The following is a 24,404-nucleotide window of genomic DNA, read 5'->3' as shown; positions in this document are numbered from 1 at the left end:
CTATATTGCAATATATTATAAAAAAATTGATATTGATTTGAACTCTAGTTTACTGGGTGATACACTGAACATCCTTGCATTGAGCCATCATACATTACTCGACATAAGTTTTTTCACATTATAAGTATTTATGGAGCAAATTATACAATAACATCAATAATCGAAAAGAAATGAAGAATAATCAACATATTCGTCAATCTATGATTGCTACAAGCTAATGATAATTTATATTCGTTCTCTTATTCTTGTCTCTCTATCGCGCTGACTATACATAAAGTATCGATAAAAAAGTATAAGCAATAAATTGTCAAGTCTAAAGTACCCGTGTCTAACATATATTGTATACTAATTCACTCTCAATTATGCTACTGTTATTATTTATCATTAGACAATTATAAAACATACATATAATTTTTAGTGATATATATATATATATATATATTTATATATAATATACGCACATATGTGCATAAGCGTATATAAAATTTACAAAACGTGGGTGCTTATTAGCCTTGCTACGTTACTGCCTTCTGCTACGGAAGGCCAGAAAGCATTTTCAGGCCGTATCTCGCGTGTAGCATGAGCACGTGATCAGCACGGTAGAGGAACAAGGATAACGAGATTATCGATCCTTGTCTCTCTACCGTGCGTCCGCGTGAGCAATGCAATGGTGTGTGTACGTGTACAGACATACACCACTACATAAAACCTGAGAGTTAGTTTCTCAGCGTTGGCAACACTGAAATCGGAGTTTCGCGTTGTCACCGCGTGAGGTCTCCAATATCAATTCGGAGTTTGCCTGGGTCGCCTGCCGACCCTTAAATTGTTTGTATATCCGTACACGTTCGGGAAAAAGTAATTAATATCTTCGGAAATGCATTTGTTGTCTTCTTTCGTCATGCGATCGCCAAGAGGACAGCAGAGAAGAATACAAGTAATATTATGGCACATTTCGTATGGGATGACGTTGCTTTTATTACTGTTTTTACTGGAATTTTTAAAGACTTCATTAGACATGGAATCATTCCTTTGAATCAAATTTTTATAAAGATCTGGTGACGTGAAGTAATTTCTTATATGATTAACATTTGTTGAATTTGTGTGAGATTCCATCGGTATTTGTTCATCGTTATCATGATTCTGAACGGACCGCTTGTTCAGTTCAAATTGTATCAAATCAATATCCTCGCGATCGTTATTCGTGAAAATAGTGCGAAATTCGTACAGCATTTCGTTATATTGCGTATTATTGGTAAACTTCACGTATAAATCATATCGCAGTGTTTTTATTTCATCGCTATAGTTTGTAGAATTCGTATCTATATATATCTTATATCGTACTGTCAAATTATCATCTTTTTCTTCGTTAATCGTGAAATTTTGCTGAGATTTCGATGACGAAGTAAGGAGGAGAAGAACTCCACAACACAAAAACGCGAAATTTTCTCCACACATTGTTTCACATAAGGCTAAATTTCAGAGTAATTATATAATTAAACCAGTCGAGCTTTTACAATTAGTGTTCATTATTTCTCACATAGGTTTCGAATTTTGAATAATTAAAAAATTTCATATTAAATTGATTTATATCTTTGTTTGTATATTAACTGAATAGAGGAAATGCGCTAAATGTAAAATATATAAATATAATAAAATCAAATTAACCTTTTTTTTGCTTTTCTCAACGAAATTTCGAAGAATCGATCCGATTTTATTTTGCCACTGTTAACATTGACGATTGTGCGGTTGATTTTTATTTATCTCACTAGATTGAATAACACTAATACTGTATCACTGTGTATCCGGTTTTTACTTTTCTTCCTGGTAGAGAGAAGAATGCGCAAGAAACCTGTTCCATGGGAGAGGAGATATAATTACCAAGGACGACGAGTCATTGATATAACTTTACGAGGAAACTGTCTGTCTACTACTCTAAAACTGTATACATACATATAACTTTTACATATACAAGGAAAATTCATTAAAATTTCTACTGATGATAGCTTTAATCAATGGAGCAGCGAAATAAAATGAATTCTTTGACTGTTTTTTTTTTTTTTTTTTTTTAATATTTCATGTTTAATTGATGAGCCATTATATTTTTAAGAATATGTGTTGGGTGTTCGACTTCATTTAGTATGTATATTACATACCTGTAAAATTTGATTAAAATTGGAGGTGGGTTGTATACGGAAGTCTAGCCCTATTTTTTTATTAGAACTTTTTTTTATAGAATTACAACCATTAATTTGATTCAATAATATCCGATAAGTGATTCATTACGAGCACTTAAGGATCAAAAATAAAATGCGTTAAAAATTTACGAAATCTACATATATCTTTTAGACAATAAACTATATTAAAGAAAACTTAAAAATAAATCTTAAAGAATAAAAATTATTGAATAAGAAAATCCGAAAAAGATAAATTTTCTTTGTGAAATTATGAGCTAAATCTTTTGAAGACCAAAATAAAAACATTAGTGCCTAATAAAGTTATTTTTGATTGAAAAATTATAATATTATAATTAATTGCTAATTAATCGTTGATTCCTGATGATAAAACTTTCTTTTTACACATTGGAAAATATTAGAGTTTAGTTCCATTGGACGAACTTATCGCGTGACAGTTTTCTTGTTCGCAAGAATTCGCCTTTTCTTGCATAGGCATCTCTGATGTAGTAGTACAAGTGCTCGATGTCACATTTGTTTCGTATCCGAATTTCTTCAATATCATTAACTTGATTTTTTTTTTCCATACAAATATGATAAAGGTGCAGAAATTTTGCAGGATATCCACAAAATCAGTAGCATACCAGATGTAATTAGATGCATTTCCATACAACCATGACATTGTCTTCACGATCCATTGAATGCCCATCACGACGAACAGCACGATAAATAGTTTCAAATACAGATTTAACCTGCAAACAAATATTTATATTTACATTTGAATATCTTTCAATAAAAATAGTAAATACTATGTATTTATCAAGTTATCTCTTTAAAAAATTATATAATAAATTACAATTCTAAAAAGAAAGACGGAAATAGTTGTTTAAAGAAATTGTTTAAAAATGAGATTTTCTTTAAAAAATAAAAAAATGAATTCATTAATATTATTATTCTCACTATTTGCCACATTTTGAGAATTTCAGACTTTCTTAAAAAAACACGATTGAAGTAATAATAACAACAATGTTTTTTTTTTCTACAGATTATGTAACTACAAGAAAGAGAAAAAAAGAAAACAAGAAAAAAATGAGAACACCGAAAAGATGTATAGCTTTCAAATAATCATCTTTTCCTTTCATCAGGAGTACCACACACCACCACCACAGATCAATTTATTATGTAATATTGTTGGCAGAGAAACTGATAAAAATGTATCGGGATAAATCTCATTAATAAAATAAAAAATTATCCGCACATCGATGCAAAAATGTTTAATTACAAACCATTTTTTATTGTCATTATACCGCTTGCTTTCTGAATCTGTCAGTAGAAGACCTGTATCCTTTTCGTAGCGTGTGATCTTCAGCGCCGTAGAGATGGATAAACAAATGCTACTAATAATACAGATACTTTTGAGCCCATAATAATATAACGCAAAAGCTTCCTTGTCTGTAAGTATAATATAATAAATTATTATACTATTTCTTACAGTGGGATCCCTCAACTGTCTGTATTACCGACAAAATTATTATTTTCGTATTTCTAGTCTTTCGTCGCATTAATTTGACAGAATTAAAAATGCTTCTCCACAATTGCACTGCATACATCAATGATCCCAGGAAACTCCGATTTCATATGAAAAACCAAGAAATAATTACGAAATAATTGTCCTTATTTATTTTTATTTCAATATGGCGTCTCAAATTGTAGACGAATTGTCAAGTCATCATAATATGTGCTTTATATAAAAAGTGTACAATTTGTTTGAACGTAAAACCAAATTTCCTGGGGTTAAAAAGAACACGAAAATAATACTGTTACCATCTAAATTTAGATTAGAAATCTGATATAAAAGTATAGTTTGCATTACGATTCATGCGTATGTATGAGTGCGTAGGTGTGGTAGAGCGAAACCAGCAATACATATTTACATTTCAAATCTATAATAGTATTAGGCGTAGCAAAAAATGACTCCATGTTTGCAATGTATATACATGAATTTCTAATATTCATGTGTTTGACCTAAGATGATTGATAATGTGAAATTCAAAATGTCCATTAATTACTTTTCGATAGTCAGTCGATAATTACCGATATTTTTAATTCCAGAATGAGAGCGCTACTATTTTGTCGGAGTTAGAGACCTTTTAATAAGAGACTGACCATAAGAGCGTTTCGTCCATGTTTCGTCAAAATCCTGCAAATGAGAGAGAAAAACAGATTATCTCACTCTTTCATTTACACAAATGTATGTTTGTTTATACATGAGCCTTCATGTAAAGTGACACCACAGTATATTCAGTAGCGCAACTCTCTGTCGGCGTCTTTGAAGTTAGTGTTGGCTAAAATGGAGTGCGCATGCGCGAAATAAGCGAGTTGCCCAATAATGCCATCTGGACTTTTCTCTCGCTCACTCTTGTTTGTTCTCTCTCTAACTATTGCCGCCAATTTCTGTCATCAAATGTACACATAAACATTTAAAGAGAGCATTTAAATGTGTTGAGGCATTTAAATGAGACTGAGAGAGACCGAAACAAGTAAGAGTGAGTGAGAGAGAAGTTCAGATGGCATTACTGGGCAACTCGCTTACTTCGCGCATGCGCACTCCATTTTGGCCAACACAAAATCGAGAAAGTTGCGCTACTGGATATACTGTGGTGACACGCTGACACATTGTGTGTTTATTGCAAAAATGGGTGGATGTTCGGCCGAATTTTGTAACAACTCGCATTATCAAAGGGTTATATGTATAATGAAAGTTTTTCCGAGAGATCCTGAACGACGTGCATTATGGGCCAAAAATGTTGGCCGTGAAAATTGGAAACCTTCAAATAATTTGTATCTTTGTGAGATTAAGTAGCATATTTTTAATAAAATTTAAAAAAATGTACTATTTTAACAAATTATTTAGATTAGTATAAAAATTAGTTTTTAATATTATGTATATATTATGTATATAGTTTTCAATATATATATTTCCATAATATTTATCATTTAATATTACTTATATTAAAAATAAATAGACTAATTGTTTGAATATGAGCGGAAATTAACGAAAAATGCCGGACAAATCAAAAGTGACCCCTTATGGCCAATCTTTTATTAAAGTCTCTAGTCGGAGTTCGCTGTTCGCTGAGGGATCTCCTTGGGGATCCTGAAGCTGTTCTATTTGACTGACAGAACGATTATTATTCTGCACCCTTTTCTCTTTATTGGTTAAATAAAATAATAAATGCTTTTCCACGATTAAAGTATATATAGAAACAAAGTCGGAACCTATCGATTTTATGTTAAAAACAAAAAAAAAAGGTTTTCAGGATCCCCTTAATCAAGTTATCTATCAGAGACGTTCACTTACCATGGAACCAGCAATCTCCTAAACGAAATTCCGGTCGCAAAATTTTTGGTACATATTCGGAAACAGAATCCATGATGACACAGAAAATAGCTAAGATGAAGGGACAACCCCATGCATAGATCATATAAAACATCAACTTTTTTTTTCTCGATGTCCGACGTTTCTTCGCAACGAACAGAATCCTCTGCAATTTATACGTCATATTTAATCATAGCACTAGATAAAATAAATCACACTGTAAATGCGTTTGCCTTTGATCGAAGCTTTCTCGAAAGCTTATTCCATACAACTATAAAACTAGATAGATATAAAACTAGATTTACATAATACGTTACACGATACACGACACTCGATTACCATTAAGAAATGTTATAACATTCGTATAACATTCAGGAACTATTACATATTTACATTATTATTGTATAGACACGACAAAGGTAATCTAAATTTATATTTAACTTTAGGAGACGAATTTTTGACAAAAAAATCTATTTTTGTTAAAATGTTATAAAGTGTTGCCTTATTTTATACATAAAGAAGAAAAAAGATCAAAGCAATATAAATGTCAGGTTTGTATAATGTTAAAAGAATTCAAGAGAAAAGTTTGTTACATTATATCGCGAATAATTAGACCATTGTTATAGCCCGAACTATAACCAGTAGTTATTAGGAATAATAATATTGTAAAACATTTTTACTTATAAACGAGCGCTCTCGCCAAACGCTTGAAAACGAACGAAAACGCTAACGCAGCGAAATACGCACGAAGCACGGAAATCGCGAGCTGCAAACGAAAGCCAGGGACTTCGACCTGCTTCGCTTGCATTTAGACCAAAAACGCGTGAATATTATTAACCAATCGGGGACTTGTTTCCAAGGGCCTCGTCCGTTGAAAATCAAAGAACAAAAGAAGATATAAGACGGAGAGCCCGCCCGCGAAGGCAGTCTCGAATACAATTCCTAAACATCAAGACGTGGTCGCTAATAAGAATCCGGAACATCAGGACGAGACTCACTAATAAAAATCTGAATCATTAAGAAGAATTACTAATAAACGCTCGTTAGCCAAACATCGAATGTTACGCGAATATATATATATATAATTAAAGAAAGGACGAGAAATAAAGTGGAACCATATTTAATTCGCAATAGAAGTGTATTTAAAGAGAAGAGAACAGAGTGTAACCCTCCTAACTTCCTACGAAGTCCTGGTCGACCCGAGGATCCTCATCATTAATTCGGCGCAACCCCAGTGCCTTGTTCGAGGCACACAACAATTTGGTGGCAGCGGTGGGATGGCGCCGACGGACCGCCAGGACCAGCAGGAACCTGAAGACCTGAAAACAATACAAAAATATTAGAAAAATCAGGCACGTCGAAATAATCGACGGACAACACAGAAAGCAGCATACAATAAATTAAGACCCGCAATACACACATACACAACGTGTGGAAGCAGGCACGTCAGTTAGAAAAACAGCAGACGGAAATAAGCAGAAGCCACAGTGCAGTGAGAGAGAAGGACGGACAACGCAAGCAATACGAAGAGCGAGAAGCAAGCAGCTGAAAATCGAGTAGGATCGCCAACGTCCCAAGGACAACGCCGACCTGCGACAATCTCACGGACAACGCATCATCACGGAGCGACGACCTGCCGTGTCAAGCACGAGCACCGAGCCGCCAGCCGTTATCAGTCCACGAGCGATCGAGTTGCAGTAGCAGCAGCCAAGCCGTACCGAGCGATAAAGAGCGTAACGATGCGAACCGTAATACTGTAAGTCCGATCCTTATAATATTTCTGCGTGAATGTCGGAAGGGAACAAGACACCCCCGAAACCGATAGCGAACAAATCTTGGCTACATAGCGACTCAGCCAAACGAGCGATTCAAGCGTTACCATTAACTGTAGAAAGACTCGAGCGAGTTCGTAGAAAATTAGAGAACGAATATTCAAGCGAAAGCGAAGACGAATTACCCGCGAACGTCATTGTTAAACGCGAGTTCCCCTTCGATAGTTTTGACGAAAGTATACTAAAGACGCGAACAGACGGTAATAACGAAAATATAAAAGAAATTAAAATACGCGCAAGCCAAACCCCTAGCAACGCGTCGCAGAAAAGCGGATGGTCAACTACGTACGATAGTAGCGATTTTGACTCTAACGAAGACAACATGTCTGTAATGCACATTCCACCAAATGGTGCAGCGGACGTATCCGTGGGTGTTGTAGACCGCGAAATTTGTCGCCTACGCGAAACTATAGAGCGCGGAAACGTACATCGCGTAGAAGTCGACGTACACAGGACACCCGCCGAACATAGGACACCCGTCGAAAACAACGCGAAAGAGGAAAACCCTTTGATGCGCGACGTATTACAAGGCCTACGAGACTTACGAATTGAAATGCGGACAGAAATAAATAAAATGTACGATTCGAGGTCACGCGGAGAGAGATCAGACGACAGTCGTCAAAGCTCCCGCGAACGCGCACGCAAACGGGATGCAAATAGGCACCGCGATAATCGACGACATCTCCGTGAACACACCCGTAATCAAGATGCGGAAGATGCGACAGTCGGCAAGATTTACGCGAACTCACTCCCGAGCGAGACCGAAATAATCAACGTGATCACCGCGACTACCCTCGCAATCGAGACGCAGAAGATCGACGGAATCTACGCGAACACACACGCGAACAGGGAGCGGATAGGCGCTACAATAGGCAGATTAGATCCCGCGAACGCGCTTATGATCGAGATTCGGACGAAGAGCACGAGCCTCGTATGGCTTACGGACGAACCGAGCGTGACATCCGAAATCGGCGGAATGCCTCACAACGGTACATGTCACTAAAGGAGGCGCGAATAATGATACCGGAGTTCGACGGCACAACGCGAACCCGATTACAAGAATTTTTAAACTCCTGTACGTACGCAATTAAAAATATTCACCCCGATGACGAGGAAGCGTTAATTCAAGGAATATTATTTACTAAATTACGGGGAAAAGCCATGCAAGATTTCGAGACACGAGACATTCAAACGTTCGAAGAATTGAAAGACCAACTAGTTACGTAACGAATTGAAAATACTCGTGCGATCACAACGATACACAACACTCCAAGAAGCGATAACGGGCGCAACCGCAGAAGAAAAGTTAATAGGATCTAACGCGTCGCGAACGACAAATGCATCGCAAAGCAAAACTGGGCAACAACCGCGACAAGGTCAACATAAAACCACGCAATGTTATAAATGCGGAAAATCGGGACATTACGGACGCGATTGCCGCAGCAGTAAATACGCGTTCCCAAAACCGGACAAGCCCCCTCGCGCAAATACCGTAGAGAAATTCTGCAATTATTGCAAAAAACGCGGACACAATCGTGAAGAATGCTGATCTTTAAACGGGCGACCGAAAAGAAATACCGCGGAAAAAGCAAAGAAAACAAACGCGAAGATAGCCCAGATAGAGTCGGAGAAGGACGACCGAAAGAAAAGTAGGCCGCGACAAGATACATCCGACACCGAGAGCAGTAGCAACAAGGAAGACACGGGAGAGGAGACTCCGGCGCGCGCGATCGAATTTAGAGTATCGCACGTACGACGAACACAACAAGAGAGCGCGGGGTTAGATCTAATTACACTGCCGATGCGCGAAGCCCGGAATGGCACAGTTAAAATGCTGTTCGACTCAGAGGCCACAATATCATTAATGAAAGTTAAACATTTAAAAGACGATATACTAGTATATAGAGAAAAAATTACACTCATTAGCATAACAGGACATAAAGACAATAGGAAAAATACATGCAACAATCAACTTAAACAAGAGGAAAATAAAACATACAATTTATGTCGTCAAAGATGACTTCCCCATGGAATATGAAGGAATTCTCGGGATGGATTTTTTGCGGAAACAGGGAGCCACCTGCGATTTTAAGAAACGGGAATTCACCTAGGAAACGCCGTGTTAAACCTACAACCGTACGATAAGATCCGGTTACAACCGCGCAGCGAAACGATAGTACGGGCCGCTACAAACCTAAATAGCATATGAATCGTAAGAGCCGAGGAAATCACACCTAGAGTCTATATAGGGCGATGCTTAGTCGAACCAAAAAATTTTGAATGTCCGATTAGCGTCATTAATACCACCGACGAGATCGTCGAAATCAGAACACCATTGGTAACAATAGACGACATAAACATAACATCAACGCACGAAATAAATAGTATAGAAACAGAAACTCCGAAGTATTCGTCCGAAAGAAACAAAAAAATATGACAATTACTAAGGACAGAGCACCTCAACTCAGAAGAACGACAGGCAATACATGGGATATGCGAAGAATATAGCGATTTATTTCTTTTGAGCGGAGAGTCACTGAGCTGCACCGCGACAGTGAAACACGAGATAGCCACGCGCGCTGACACATCATCGGTCAATGTACGACCATATCGTCTGCCGGAAAAACACAAGGCAGAAGTAAATAAACTAGTGCAAGAAATGTTAGAGGCCGGTATTATTCGGACAAGCGTTAGTCAATGGAACGCGCCATTACTAGTAGTACCGAAAAAAGCAGATACATCCGGAAAACCGAAATTAAGGGTAGTCGTAGACTTCAGGCGGTTAAATAATTTAACAATAGGCGACTCATTCCCGCTGCCAAATATCACAGATATATTAGATCAGCTGGGAAACGCCAAATATTTTACCACCTTGGATCTGGCATCAGGATACTACCAGATACAAATGGCGGAACAGGATAAAAGCAAGACCTTCTCAACCCCCTACGGACATTACGAATTTAACCGAATGCCGTTTGGACTGAAGAATGCGCCAGCAACTTTCCAACGCCTGATGAATTCAGTACTTACTGGAATACAAGGGCTTAGATGACATCGTTATCTACGGATCAAGCCTGGAGAATCATAACCGAAGACTCGTAGAAGTCCTGCAGAGACTACGAAGACACAACCTGAAGCTACAACCGGATAAATGTGAATTTCTGCGCAAGGAGGTAATATATCTGGGACACATTATCTCCGAAAATGGAATATTACCGGATCCATCAAAATTAACAGCGATAAAAGACTTTCCGACACCGAGAAAAGTAAAAGACATCCAGTCATTCATTGGACTAGCCGGATATTATCGCAAGTTTATACAAGATTTTTCAAGAACCGCGAAACCTCTAACAAAATTAACAAAGAAAAGTGAAACATTCGCGTGGAATAACGAACAACAAATAGCATTCGATATATTAAAAGAAAAACTAATGACAGCACCAGTATTACAATATCCAGATTTCAATGAAGAATTTAATGTGACCACAGATGCTTCCGACTATGCAATCGGAGCTGTGCTGTCACAGGGACCGATAGGCAACGACCGACCCATCGCTTACGCAAGCAGAGTATTATCTCGCGCGGAGCAAAATTACAACACAACAGAAAAAGAATTACTAGCGATCGTATGGGCCGTGAAACATTTTAGACCATATGTCTATGGAACAAAATTTAAAATTATTACGGATCATAAACCCCTGGTATGGCTTTTCAACGTAAACGATCCCGGATCAAGATTAATCCGCTGGAGGTTGAAACTAGAAGAATATGATTATGAAATCATACACAAGGCCGGACGAGCGAACGCGAACGCCGACGCGCTAAGTCGAAACGTAACCAGAGACGCCAACAAAAAGGAACAGAAAGAAGAGATCCACAAGTTAGAAAGAAAGGAAGAAAAAGACGATTCCGATAACGCAAGAGTATATACCGAAGAGGAGAAACAACAAATACTCTACGAATATCACGATGCACCCACAGGAGGACATCAGGGAATCGAACGTACAATAAAAAGAATTCGATTAAAACATAACTGGCCAGGATTAACAAGAGACGTCGAAAAATCTCGAAATGCGAATCCTGCCAGAAAAATAAATTATCGCGACGAGTAAAAGCACCCCTCATTATTACGGACACGCCGAGTAAACCATTCGAAAAATGCGCGCTAGATATAATCGGACCGTTAACAATTACTAATAACGGAAACAAATATTTACTAACTTTCCAAGATAATTTAACCAAATTTAGCAAAGCGATACCGATCGCAAACCAAGAAACTAACACGATCGCGAAAGAATTCGCCACGAAAATAATTTTCGAATACGGGATTCCCGAAAAAATTCTAACCGACCAAGGAACAAATTTTGTAAGTGAAATATTTAAGAATACGTGCAAATTACTTAAAATCGATAAAATTCAGACAACAGCTTATCACCCCGAAAGCAACGGAGCATTAGAGCGTTCACACCGTACGTTAGCCGAATATTTAAGACACTATATAAATGCCGACCAAACAGACTGGGACGAGTGGATTCCCTACGCAATGTTTACGTATAACACGACCCCACACACGGCTACGGGGCATACACCTTTCGAATTAGTATACGGACATCAAGCGGACCTACCGACAGCCCTAGCGAGACCGCCTAAACTAACATATAGTTACGACGACTACTCACAAGAATTAAAAGAAAGAATACAGGCGTCAAACCAACTCGCGAAAGAAAATATTAAAGAAGAAAAAATAAAAGCTAAAGGGTACTACGATAAATCCGCGAAAGAAACAAAATTTAAGATAGGCGACAAAGTACTAGTATACGACGAAACGCTCCGACGGGGACGATCGAAAAAATTAGATGCACTATGGGCAGGACCGTACGTAATAACCGAAAAGAATTCCGACGTAAACTACACAATTAAAAAGGGAAGAAAAGCAGTGCGCATGCATACGAATAGACTAAAGCTATTTATAGAAAACTAATACTTACTGTTATATACTTACTGTGATCCGACAACAATATATACTATTTTGCGTCCCTTTAATAATAAAGTGAAACTATATTTAATTCGCAATAGAAGTGTATTTAAAGAGAAGAGAACAGAGTGTAACCCTCCTAACTTCCTACGAAGTCCTGGTCGATCCGAGGATCCTCATCCTTAATTCGGCGCAACCCCAGTGCCTTGTTCAAGGCACACAACACCATGTTATAATATTTTATAAATATTTAAACTAAATATATAATGTATACATATATATATATTATCTAATATGCCATTTTTCAAAAAGTTAACTTAATCTTAACAACATAGAAACTAACCGTCTAAAAACTTTATGCAATAATAAAAACTTTTAAGAAAACTATTTATTTTAAATTATACTTTAAGTCTATTATCTCCGTACTCTAATTTACAAACTATTAAATATAGTTGCTTTTATACTGTCACAGTCACATATTAATACAACATAAAAAAATTCTGTTTGATCAACTCAAAATGTTGTGTGTGTCTCATTCCTCTTTGTCTTTATGTTGCCGGTATATATAGGGGAAAATCGGGTAAAACTGGGTAGCCGGGTCAAATCGGGTACCTCTATTTCTTTGTGATAGATATTGTCATTTGTGGCCAATTCGTTTATTAGTTATAAATTGACGCCATTATTATTCTGAGATGAACCGTGTCCACGTATACAGATACTTCTTTTTTTTTATAGAAGTTTAAAGTTTTCGAAACAAAAAAGATCGATATCGGAGCAACATTCAAGTCATCGTGGACTTTTTTTCTACAAAACATCTATTTTGATAAATGCAGAACTGAATTCTGTACATATTAGAAAGTATAGATTGCATTAGTTTTCATCGTTTCTTTTACGTCGGAATATACAGCCGCCGTATTATTTTCCTCGTGTTGGGGCAAAACCGAGTATCTACCCAGATAGCAAAATGTTAGCAGCATGTCGGCAGTATGACAGCAGATCTAATCATGACTTTACAGCAGATTCCTATCCACTGTGTCCGCAATTGATGATATTCTGCTAGCATAGTTAGTAAGCAAAATCTGACAGCAGATTGGCGGCAGAAACCGAACAGATCTGTCAAACGCAATCTAATAGCAGATTGGCGGCAGAAATCGAGCAGGATCTGCACAGTTCCTTGCCATTTGAATATATAAGTATAATAAAATTCATATTTTTCGATGAATATAACAGATGCATAAGACGTGTTATCCGCTACTTATAATTTTTTTTTTCATAAATATGATATTTAATGTATAACATATTATATTGTATGTAGTTATATCTCACATAGCAATTAAATGTTCAATTTAATCTATTAATTAAATTAATAAAATAAATTGTAAAAATAATTAAATTTATATAATTTATAAAATTTAAGATATAATTTATATGAGAATTAAATTCTGCTTTATGCTTTAAATAGAAAGTAAATGGATAATTTTTCATGTATATCCTATTGATTCTAATAAGTTTAATATTCTCATGTTAGACTTGTCAGATATCAAAAATTAAACTGATAGAAAAATATACTTTTGATCTTTTATTAATAGCCACGACTTGCAGACTTTATATCTATTTTTAACAGAAATTTGATTGCGAGAAAATACATCACATAGCGGTAGGTGAAGGAACTATTAAATAACTGCAAAATGCAGATCCTGTTGTCAATTTGCCATCAGATTGTGCGCGCGCAAATCTTGCTCGATTTCTGCTGTCAATCTGACACCAAACTGCGTTGCGCAAATCCTGCTCGGTTTCTACTACCAATCTGTTATGATAATTCTATACAAATCCTGCTTGATTTCTGCTACTGACTTGCTGCCAAATTATGTCAGCAGATTTTATAACATTTCTGCCAACGTTCTGCTATCATTATCTGATATAACAAGTTGATAAAATCTGCAGTTTTTTTGCTGGCAAAAATATATAGCACACAGTTTTAATACATGCTCTTGACAGATTTGGCTATCTGGGTACGTGTGGGGCAAAATCGGGTACAAAAAATATAGAATTAAAAAATAAAATAATAAAAAAAGCAAGAAGACAATTTATCTTTAGAAGAAAAAAAAGATGTAGCCTGCATCTTTTGCAATAATTTGTACTTAACACCAATCAAAGGCTAGATACAGTGCATTACATGCCAAAGGTGGATTTACGAGTTCTGCAACTATGTAGAGCAAGATATTTGCTTTTTTGTGATTTTTATTTATAGAATACACACAGAAAGAATTTTCTCTTATAGAATTTATCCTGAAAATTATGGTAATCGTGAGACAATATGGTATTGAAAGAATTTTAAAAATATGTTTGATTAATTTTACCATACTTTTAGTGAAACTATACTTTTAGTATATTTAATCAAGCATATTTTATATTTTATTGCGATAGATATTATTATTTTTTATTGTGATAAATATTAATCAGAAAAATTTTCATAAAATTCTTTTTATACCATATTATCCCATGATTACCATGATTTTTAGGGTAAATTCTAAGAGAAAATTCTCTCTGTGCATTTTTGTATTGTATTATGATTTAAAAAAATCAAGATTTCGTAATTGCACGGTAATTTACGCTTTTAAATGAGTACCCGGTTTTACCCACTGGTGGGGCAATTTTCTCGTAGCTTTAAGTTCACTAAACACTACTAGTAGATTTTAAACAACGGATCATGCAAGATCATGTCATTTCTTTTATTTCCTAATATCGTATTTAACTTATTGGCTCTTATTAGCTCTTGTTCCAAGTAAATTTGATCCTTACAGAGCCTTCTAATTATTGATTTAATTTTTAATGCCCCGACCTGGGCACGCCAAGTTTTTGTTCGTCATTTTAATCGTTTCAATGCCGGATCTAAATCATTTTGACTATGCAGATGCATTATTCTTAAAAATACAAAGATGATTCTGTGATAAATTTTATATCAGATCAGATAATAATCTGCAAAATTAATACACATTTATATTTGGCTGAGTAACTTTTTTTAAATATTTAAAATAATAAAATGTAGGAAATAAACGCGAGTATTTATGCAAAAGATAGTCCCTTTATAGCACGACAGTCGAATAAACAATTATACAAAAGAGGAATAGACTAGCACGTGGCGACATTGCACAGCGAGTGAGAAGGCGATGGAAATGAATACGCAGGTAGCTTCCTCACATGGCTGCGTGTCGTAACCTTACGGCTCATTCTCAAGAAGCAACGAACGGAAATTAGCTTTAGACGGGAACCTTTTAACTTTCCAACACCCCCTCTTAAAAGGTACCTGTAACAAAACAACAAAAAGGCAAAAAACATTGGGGCTAATGCTCTATGCCCATGTTCTTGGTACAATTCTGATGCATGGTTGAGCTCAATCCTTTCGTAAGCACATCGGCCGTCATCTCCTCGGTTAGAAGGTACTCCGCTTTTATTACCTTTTTCTTGATTACTTCACGAATGAAGTGGTATCGGAGATCGATGTGTTTGGCTCGTCCATGCTGGACTGGGTTACGAGCCGTGTTGCCAGCTACTTGATTATCGTTGTAGATTGTTGTTGTAGGCTGCTCACCTATGATTCCTGACAAGAATGCTCTTAGGTGCACAGCCTCCTTGGCTGCTTCTGACAGGGCGACGTATTCGGCTTCTGTACTTGACATTGCCACAGACTTCTGCTTGCGTGACATCCAGCTGACTGCTGTGGTTTGCCATTTGGAATACGTAGCCAGTGTAAGAACGTCGGTAGTCCACATCTGCATTCCAATCGGCGTCAGCAAATCCTACCAGAGGTTTGTTCGTCTTCTTGAATACCAATTTAATGCGTTTTGTTCCCTAAAGATATCAAAGGACGCGTTTTGCCGCTTTCCAGTGTTCGAGTCCGTAGTTGGAATTGTACTGTCCCAAGACACTGTTGGCATGGGCTATGTTAGCGTGTCGATACCGCGAGATACATGAGAGATCTAATCAGGCTCCGGTATGGTATTTTTGACATCTTTTTCCGCTCGACGCGTTTTTTGGACACATTTCTTTGCATAACTTCACGGACGTGCTAATCAGAGTCGATACGGCTTTACACTTAGCCATGTTAAATTTTTCGAGTACTTCTTCAGTGTATTTTTCTTGATCCATGGTGATGCAGTCGTTGGTTTGAATAAATCGAATTCCAAGACAATGATAAATTCTCCCAAGGTCCTTTATTTCAAAGCTGGACAATTGTCTCTTGATTTCATTCATCTTTTCGATGTTGCTTGCAGCGATGATGACATCATCGACGTATATTACCACGATTGTGATATTGCTTCCGTTTGCAGCGTGTACACGCAGTTGTCGGCTCCCGACTGTTTGAAGCTTATTGACCTCAACTTTTCATCGAGTTTGGTGAACCACTGGCGTCCGGATTGTCTCAATTGTACAACGCCTTCTTCATTTTGAGCACTTTGTCCTTGGGGATCCTTCGTAGCTCTGCCTCACTCAGAATGTTCGATAAATGGTTTACGATCTCCATGTACAGTTCTTCTTCTATTTCACCGTTCAAGTATGCGCTGACAAAATCAAGTTGGTGGACTTCCAGTTCTTTTTCAACTGCGAGAGCCATTACGAATCTTATTAACCCGGCTCGTGCTACGGGGGCAAACGTCTCGTTGAAGTCGGTGTACCGACGTTGTGCAAATCCCTTTGACTAGTGTCAGGCTTTTCGACGTTCGACTAAACTATTAGCATTCAATTTGGTGCGTAGGACCCATCAGCAGCCGATAATCTTTTGATCTTTCAGCCGGTTGACGACAGTCCATGTCTCATTCTTCATGAGCGCATCGAATTCCTTTTTCATCGCGGCTTTCCATTCATCCGCTTTAGGTGCAGCTAGGGCGATCTTGGCGCTCTTCGGATCAGAGTTAGTTAATCCAGCGAATTCTTCGTTGTTGGACGCTTTTTCGGTCTTCCTGGGCCATCGCCTATGAAGATTAGACGATCTAGCGCTGGGGTGAATTCTAAAATGTCTGAGCTGCTGGACAAGAGTTGCTCCTCCTCTGCTGAATCGACTGCTGTGGAAATTGTCGGTTGAATCCCCGCCGTCAGACATGATATCTGATTCTTGTATCGGGTCGGTATTTGTGCGTTCCTTGGCGCACATCAGTAATGTCGTCATCTATAATTTCTCCGGTATCTTCACCTGCTGGGAATTCATTTAGAAACGATACGTCGCGACTTTTTAATACTTTACGAGACTTTGGATTCCACATTCTACATATATGCCTTGGAGGTGGGCGAATAACCGATGAAGATACATCTACTTGTTTTCGGATTAAATTTTCCGCGTTTACCACTTTTATCGAGCACATGTGCCACTTTTCCGAACGGCTGGAGTGGCTCGCCGGTCCAGGCTGTGTAGGGCATAGACATATTAAGATAGACTGCTTATGAGGCAGTGAAACCGGGAGTGGGGCCATCCTCCTCTGAGGGAAAAAGATAGCATGAATTGATTTGGCTTGCTATCTTCTTCTAATGGACGTGACTTATGACGTAATCTGCGCACCAGTATACCATTAGAAGAAGACAGAAAGCCAAGTTCATGCTATCTTTTTCCCTCAGGAGAACGCCCCCCATTACCTTATAAGCAGTTTATCTTAATATGTCTATGGTGTAGAATAGGTTTTCTTTCAATGTCTTGCATGGACATCGATTGCGTATGTAGGCTGATGTCAATACAGCCTCGGCCCAAAATTTTGGTGGTAGGTCCGTCTAGATCAACATGCACTTTGTCGTTTCGACTAATGTCCAGTTGAAGCGCTCTGCTACGCCATTCTATTCCGGTGTATACTCGGTGGTAAGCTGGTGCACTATTCCCTCTTTCTCAAAGAAGTCTCTGAACTTGTTGTTGAGATGAGAAATGTAGGCGAGAAAAAATATAGATCCGAAAGTCGCTTCGGATCTATATTTTTTCTCGCCTACATTTCTTTAGGGGGGACAGAGGGGATCGTATATGTAAAATTTCAGTATATTCCTTCGTAAAAGGACCACAACCACATGGTCGAAACGTTGTGAATATTAAGAAATTATTTTCAAGCTAGTTGGGTCGATTATTCTAAACTCGTATTATTTATTTTACTAGCGATTTGAATAATTAATCAAGATATTTATATTTCTTAATTTACTATAATTAAATATAATTTCTTATATTTTTATATTTAAATGTCAAATTTTCTGCGAACACATACTTAAGTACATATCGAAATGTATATTTTCATAAGTTTCTTTGACTCATAATTATAATAACGTTAATATTTCGTATGTAGACCTTTATCTTTAATGACTGGAGCACACCTTCACGGCATAGATTCAATAAGTTTTGCATATTTACTAGCAAGTAGCGAAGTCCACGTTTCTTGTATAATAGAGTATAATTCTTCAATATTTTTCGGCTTTTGTTTTTTTTACATATATGTGGAAATTAATCCACAGCATCTCGATTGAATTCAGATCTGGAGATTGTGCCGGCCACTTCATTACGTGATTATTATTGTCACTCAAAAATGTCTACACGACTCTTGCAGAGTGTTTTGGATCATTATCCGCTTGATAGATCTATTCTTCTATTCTTCTACTGGGTGTCTGACGTAAGGTGTCACACCGAAAATATACAAATAGATCTCGTTAAACTGAGTCGAAAAGTCCTATACCATTTTGCAAACAACCACGTAAAATTTCGAGATATTAATTAAAAAAGATCGACCAACGAGCGCGCGAATTACGTCGGGACGGCCCGCTAAGCGGTGTACCGTGCCGTATCGCTATAGGCAACGCGTGCCTAGCATGCGGCGGGCCGCCCCGACGTAATTCGCGCGCTCGTTGGTCGATCTTTTTTAATTAATATCTCGAAATTTTACGTGGTTGTTTGCAAAATGGTATAGGACTTTTCGACTCAGTTTAACGAGATCTACTTATATATTTTCGGTGTGACACCTTACGTCAGACACCCAGTTATACGTATTAAATTTAAAAAATAAATTTTATCAAATTCGTATTTCTTTTTAATATATTTCTTTATATTGTATTAATCGGTTCAATTTAAATAAAAGTTAAATTTAAATATATCTAAATAATTAATAATAATTATTTAATTATATTATATAATTATTTAATTATGTTGTAATTAAATCTTTTTAAAAAAATATATATATGTTAAAAATATTATATTAAATAACCATATAAATGTTAAATAAACAATTTTTATTTTCGCAATATACAAATATTTCATTCTTTTGAACATTATAATAATTGATAATAATTATTATTAATAATTGCCTTTTTGCACAGCTTCATTCTACCACGGAACAGAACCAGTGGTATTAAAATAATGCATAAAGTGATCTCTGATTACTTTTGCATTTCGAGTAGGATTATTACCTCTTTGTCTAATTATACCATTAAGACGATTTTGAATATCAATTTCCGAATTATCTTCAATCATATTATTTTGATATGGCCTTCGAGATAAAATAAAATAATGTAAAATACAACACGCCAGAGTAATTAATTCGACTTTATCAACTGACAAAGTAATTGTGTTGAGGAGAATTCTGAATCTATTTGCCAAAATACCAAATGCATTTTCTACAATTCTTCTTGCCCTACTCAAACGATAGTTAAAAATTCTCTGACTATAGGTCAATCCACATTCAGGATATGGTTTTAATAAATTATTTGACAAGGGAAAAGCATCGTCAGCAACTATTACAAAGGGCATTGGTACAGTAATTCTAGGTAATAGATTAAGTTCAGGTAAATTTAAAGAATTATTATTCAAATGTTGAGCTAGCTCACTGTCTCGAAATACTGCACCATCATTCATACGTCCATTTCTACCAACATCAACAAATAAAAATTTACATTTAGCATCAACAAGAGCCATAAGGATTATACTATCTGTACTCTTATAATTTCTATAAAATGATTCACTTTGTCTTAAAGGGCGAAAGTTTATGTGTTTTCCGTCAAGTGCTCCAATGCAATGAGGAAACTGCCATAAAATTCGAAACTCAGCTTCAATTTCAGCTCACTTCTCTTTACTGTTAGAACACTAATAATAAAACATAGTTTTAGATAAAAAAGCCGATAATAATTTTAACTAGAAATGAGAGGTACATACTTTTATACACTCATTTTGAAGTTCAAGAACTATTGCTTGTAATGTATTAAAAACAATAACTGAAAGTGTATTGGGAGCTATGCGTACTGCATAGAAAAGATCCTTGTATGAATTTCCAGATGCAAGAAAGCGCAATGTAGCAGCCAATCTACAATATTAATTTTATATTTAAATTTAACCGATAACGCAATGTGAAAGAACATATTGAAAAGAAATACGGATTCGTTAAAATTTACTGTTGACGAGGGTTTATAGCCTGACGCATAACAGTATCTTTTTTTTGTATGTGTGGAGTAATTCGGATCAAAATTTCTTCAAAAAGATCTTCATCCATTCGATAATAATTGTTATAAGAATGTCTTGCAAACTAAGAAAAAATTAAATTAATTAAAAAAAATTATTTTGAAAAATGACAAAATATTTAATTTGATGATTCAATATAGATATAGATTAAATGTACCGAAGCTCCTCTTGCACCATATTTAAAACTCCTCTTCCTTCGTTCCTTCTCTGTAGCCAATTTCGAATCCATATCCTTCTACGTCTACGATTTCTTCTATTTATTTCACGATTAAGTAATAGCGCGAATGCAGCTAATCTCTGTCGTCACAAAATTTCATTTCTTATATAAAATAATTGTTGTTCCTCCATATCAATTTTTTACAAATATTTGATTTGATTATCGAGATCTATCCTGAAAAACCTGTCAAACAGCTACGTTTGACGTTTGACGTTTTCTTTCGTCTGACGTTTTCATACAACGCTTCATACGGCAAACAAATATCGTGTGACGCTTTTATACAACGCTCCATGCAGCAAATCAAACAACGTACAGCATACAAGCTAGCATACAAGATAATCACACACAAAAATGTACATCGTGTGACGCCGGCTTTACATACATCATACATGATTACACACAATCTGTCAAAACACATATCTAACTGTTAAAATAATGACATAAAGAAATGATGAGTTGGAAAGACGATAAAACAGTGAAACGGACAGGAAATGAGATGGAAAAACGATTAAATAATATAATAATAAAATGAATTTAATAATATTTAAAATATATATCTTTTTGCGCTGAGTATGCTAATTAACCCTCATTACACACATCATGAAACACAATCTGTCAAAATATATAACTGTCAAAATAAAATATCGATATCTGTCAAAAGCGCCGCTATGCGACAGAATCGTGAGATGTAGAATTTCCCGGAGAGATGACCAAGAAGAAGACGTTTCTTAATCATATATTTTCTGTTTCGGACTTTGCATAATAATATCTCTGGTTATAAACTACGTAGAGCAAAAATAAAGACATTTTTGTTATATAATTAGGACTCAAGCTATCCATTAAGACCACTAAGAATTCGATCGGTTCAGTCGTTATATGAGATCCGATAATATGAGGAACTCGCAATTGGACCGTTCGCGTATACATACATATGTATATATATACGGTGCGTTTCGCTGTCACTATCGCTACGCCTTTACTTGGCGCAAGACACTGTCGTGTCTCTTGATATCAAATACATTTATATTTTAAACGAAATTATTTTGTCACGTCGTGTCGTATAATATAAAACAATATTATGAAGGTAAATTAAAATAGGAAGCAAATTAAAAAAATAGAGTATAATAATTAGTAACTTACCTGAATGTCCACCACATATTAAAGCTTATCGTAATTAGCCAGAAAAAACCCGATATATAGAAGAAATAGTTGAAGAAGGCTGCAAAAATAAATAAAAATTATATATACATATAGCTATAATAAATATATAGCGATAATAAATAATATCTTAATCATTAAACGCGCGTTAAAATGCAGGTACTCAAAGTTATGATGTTTTTGTTTCTCCACACATTAAGAAATAGATTTATATATAATATAATTTCCTGTACTAAATAGCAATATTTAGCAAATACTACGGATATTAAATAATGTTTCAAGACATAACTCTACAAAATTCGATAATACATGAAAATATATACGTGTATATTAAGGCGAACTCAGATTAATTATACATTTAAATGTATTTAAAATTTCTCTCTCTCTCTCTCTCTCTCTCTCTCTCTCTCTCTCTCTCTCTCTCTCTCTCTCTCTCTATCTATCTATCTATTAATCCTTGCATTTTTTAGAGTCTAACAAATTATATATATTTAAGTTATTGAAAAAGTATAATTAATATATGAATATACAATATATGTCTGACAAATATATACACTGCATTGTTTGCTTATAATTGCATATACTTGCATATAACGATTTAAATATACTGTACCTATTGTAACACAGATCGGATATTGTACATCATCCGCTTTGATGATAATAATGACAATGTGAATTGTGTATGCGATAGACAAAGCACCGCTGTAATTGCGCAACATAAAACCGTGTAAATTTCGGAGCTCTGGCAATATAGAATACACCAGAAATATTGGCATCAAAAATAGTATGGATATTATATGGAAGCTCCCATGTATGATGTGTCCATAAAAATTCGAGGAAGCATTAATTGACGGCTTGTTGATCTCGTCGTTTGTTTCTGAGCAATAGACCACTTCGAATTCATTCCCTTCCGTAACGGTGAGACAATATAATGTCGATTTAACAATTATTTTATAATAAGATAAATAAATAGAACCGTTGCCAAAAATCATATAATCGTGCTCATGACCAGAAGGAAGCAGGTAATGTTTCTCTTCCTGGCACAAATTGTACACGGCCAGGTGAAATAATTCGTCCACTCTCTTATTTTCGCTCTGCATTGAATCGTTTGTATATTCGTACACGTTTGGAAAAACGTATTTAATATCTTCGGAAATGCATTTGTCGTCTTCTATCTTCATGCGATCGCCAAGAGGACAGCAGAGCAGAATACAAGTAATATTTTGGCACATTTCGTATGGGATCACGTTGCTTTTATTATTGTCTTTACTGGAATCTTCGAAGACTTCATGCGACATGGAATCATTCTTTTCAGTCATGAAGTTTCTCTTATGATTGACATTTGTCGAATTCGTGTGAGATTCCATCGGTATTTGCTCATCGTTCTCATGATTCTCAACGGACCGCCTGCTCAGTTTAAATTGCATCGATTTAACATCCTCGCGATCATTATTCGTGGAAATAGAGCGAAATTCATACTGCATTTCGTTGTATTGCGTATTATTGGTAAACTTCTCGTACAAATCATATCGTAGTGTTTTTATTTCATCGCTATAGTTTGTAGAGTCCGTGTCTATCTTATATCGTATTGTCAAATTATCATCTTTTACTTTGTTGTTCGTGGAATTTTGCTGAGATTTTGATGACGAAATGACGAGGAGAAGAACTCCACAACACAAAAACGCGAAATTTTTTCCACACATTATTTTGCATAAGGATAAACTTTTAGAGTAATTATATAATCAAACTAGTCGAGCTTACAATTAGTATTCATTATTTCTCACATAGATTTCGAATTTTTAATAATTAAAAAATTTCACATTAAATTTATTTATATTTTTGCTTGTATATTAACTGAATAGAGAAATTAAATGTAAAATATATAAAATGCGTTAAATGTAAAATATATAAATATAATAAAATCAAATTATTCTTTCTTTTGCTTTTCTCATCGAAATTTCGAAGAATTGATCTGATTTTATTTTGGCACTGTTAACATTGACGATTGCGCGGTTGATTTTTATTTATCTCACTAGATTGAATAACACTAATACTGTATCACTGTGTATCCGGTCTTTACTTCTCTTCCCGGTAGAGAGAAGAATGCGCAAGAAACATGTGTCTACGCGGGAGAAAAGATGAGACTACCGAGGACGACGAGTTGTCGATATAGCTTTACGAGGAAACGTCTGTCTACTACTC

General features: G+C 35.8%; 1 protein-coding gene, 1 long non-coding RNA gene and 1 pseudogene across 3 annotated transcripts; 1 reads left to right on the top strand and 2 right to left on the bottom strand.

The window, feature by feature from the left end:
- Positions 1–453: 453 nt before the first annotated feature.
- On the top strand, positions 454–3,415 carry LOC145933574 (uncharacterized). The gene is made up of 3 exons (XR_014424897.1): positions 454–934; positions 1,829–1,940; positions 3,217–3,415. It is a non-coding gene; the product is annotated as an uncharacterized LOC145933574 (long non-coding RNA).
- Positions 2,097–24,324, bottom strand: LOC145933571 (G-protein coupled receptor Mth2-like; annotated as a pseudogene). Its single transcript, XR_014424896.1, has 6 exons — positions 24,236–24,324; positions 22,816–24,056; positions 22,185–22,263; positions 5,533–5,716; positions 3,458–3,623; positions 2,097–2,923 (listed from the first exon to the last, which is right to left on the bottom strand). The product of XR_014424896.1 is annotated as a G-protein coupled receptor Mth2-like (transcript).
- Positions 19,683–22,171, bottom strand: LOC145933573 (uncharacterized). Its single transcript, XM_083033393.1, has 4 exons — positions 20,985–22,171; positions 20,761–20,891; positions 20,525–20,672; positions 19,683–20,455 (listed from the first exon to the last, which is right to left on the bottom strand). The coding sequence occupies exons 1-4, from the start codon at positions 21,054–21,056 to the stop codon at positions 20,432–20,434; spliced, it is 375 nt and encodes a 124-aa protein (XP_082889519.1). The 5' UTR covers positions 21,057–22,171; the 3' UTR covers positions 19,683–20,431.
- Positions 24,325–24,404: the final 80 nt, after the last annotated feature.

The sequence above is a fragment of the Prenolepis imparis genome, unplaced genomic scaffold (genome assembly GCF_030444845.1).
Source record: "Prenolepis imparis isolate NDT839.2.m4 unplaced genomic scaffold, iyPreImpa1.0 SCAF_3, whole genome shotgun sequence".
Classification (NCBI taxonomy): Eukaryota; Metazoa; Arthropoda; class Insecta; order Hymenoptera; family Formicidae; genus Prenolepis; species Prenolepis imparis.
This window is presented reverse-complemented; position numbering and strand designations above follow the sequence as displayed.